This window comes from Myotis brandtii, unplaced genomic scaffold (genome assembly GCF_000412655.1).
Source record: "Myotis brandtii unplaced genomic scaffold, ASM41265v1 scaffold247, whole genome shotgun sequence".
NCBI classification, from domain to species: domain Eukaryota; kingdom Metazoa; phylum Chordata; class Mammalia; order Chiroptera; family Vespertilionidae; genus Myotis; species Myotis brandtii.
This window is the reverse complement of record NW_005359352.1, coordinates 44,381-45,844: the sequence shown is the minus strand read 5'-3', so window position 1 is coordinate 45,844 and position 1,464 is coordinate 44,381. Positions and strand designations below refer to the sequence as shown.

Genomic DNA, 1,464 nt, shown 5'->3' with positions numbered 1-1,464 from the left:
CGGCGGGTAGGAGCCCGGTGGTGTCCTGGGCGGCGGACTGTTTCCTGAAACCTCGCGTGGAGGCTGCTGCCGCGTGAGCGGGTATGTGGCACCGGCGTGTGCGGTCGGTTGGCACACGGTGCGGTTTCCTCTTTTCAAAGCCAGAGCGGACTCTGCCCTGTTCTGAGTGTAGCCTAGAGGGGGTGCGTTGGAGGGCTAGCGCTGGGCGCTGTCGAGCCTGGATTGGCGATGGGACGTGGGAGAGTGGGCCAGCGCGTGGCAGGGCGGCTGGTGGTGGATGAAAGACAGGCTCTCTCTTTCCTGGCTCTTTTCGTCTCTCTGTTTCAATCTTCTCTTTTTAACGCTACTTTTCACCTTCTCTACCTGGCACCGGGCGCACCTTCCGCCTGGACAGCTGACTGTGGGCCCCTGGTGGCCGCAGACGGGACACGTCCGGAAGCCATGCTCATAGGGCAGCGATTTCCACCCGGTGCTGAGGGCCTTGGCTCTGTCGTCAGGGGCCCTGACCCCTTTTGCCTGAAATTGGCAAATAAAGAATGACAACAGCCAGTGCAGCAATAGCCCTCTGGTATAAATGAATCAAAGTTACTATTTTTGGGGTCAGATTGGCAAAAAAGAGAATATATTTTTGGCCGTGCTGCAGAATTTTAGCAGTGTATGTACCATGAGATGAACAAGGTTGAAAATCGCTGTCCTAAGGGAATGCCGGCTTGGGTGCCTTTTCTGGGCTGTTGGAACCATAGATTTTAAGAAAGGTTCTTCCTGCTTTAATCCTGGATTTGTGTTTTGTTCAGTCCTTCAGGTTCCCGCCCTTCGACACCTAAAAGTGACTCCGAGTTGGTCAGCAAGTCGGCGGACAGGACGGCGCAGAAGAGCAACCTGGAGATGCTGTGGCTCTGGGGGGAGCTGCCCCAGGCCGCCAAGGTGAGTGCCCCCCGTTCTGCCCCACAGCGAGCCGCCCCTAAAAACTAGAGACGGACACTGTTTCCCTCCAAGAGACTTTACTTCACAGGCCAGTGTACTTCAAGAATCTGGAATTATTATGTTTGCATCTGTGTGTGTTTTGCAAAAAGGATTTTAAGGCCCTGGGACGATGCCACGGCCTCTCGTATCCCCAGTAAATGTTTGTGGCCCGAACGAATGAGCGGGGAGTGAGCGAGGGCTGGCCTTGCTGTTGAGACTCAGGATGGGCAGCTGCGTGGAGAGCAGGCCGCTGGGCTGGCGCTGGTCCATGCCCTCGGTGGGTTATATTTAGCTGTCGTCACGGGAAGTGCTGATTCCGCTGCCTGCAAACTGCTGACCCAGGCAGCGCCCCCCTCCCCCTCCCTCCCCCAAACCCACGTCACTGGTTGCTGGGGAGACGGCGTGGAAGTGCAGACCCATCGCTTCTGGAAAGCGGGTCCAAGCACAGGCCCCGGCAGCACGTTCCTCTGTGCCGGGAGCCGAGCTCAGATGCAGGACTGA

General features: G+C 57.3%; 1 protein-coding gene across 1 annotated transcript in view; it reads left to right on the top strand.

The window, feature by feature from the left end:
* LPIN1 (lipin 1) overlaps positions 1-1,464 on the top strand; it is a 72,908-nt gene that overhangs the window by 45,604 nt on the left and 25,840 nt on the right. The window contains exon 7 of the mRNA XM_014540528.1: positions 795-924. Within this exon, the coding sequence (XP_014396014.1) occupies positions 795-924 (130 nt within the window). The remainder of the gene's footprint in view (positions 1-794; positions 925-1,464) is intronic.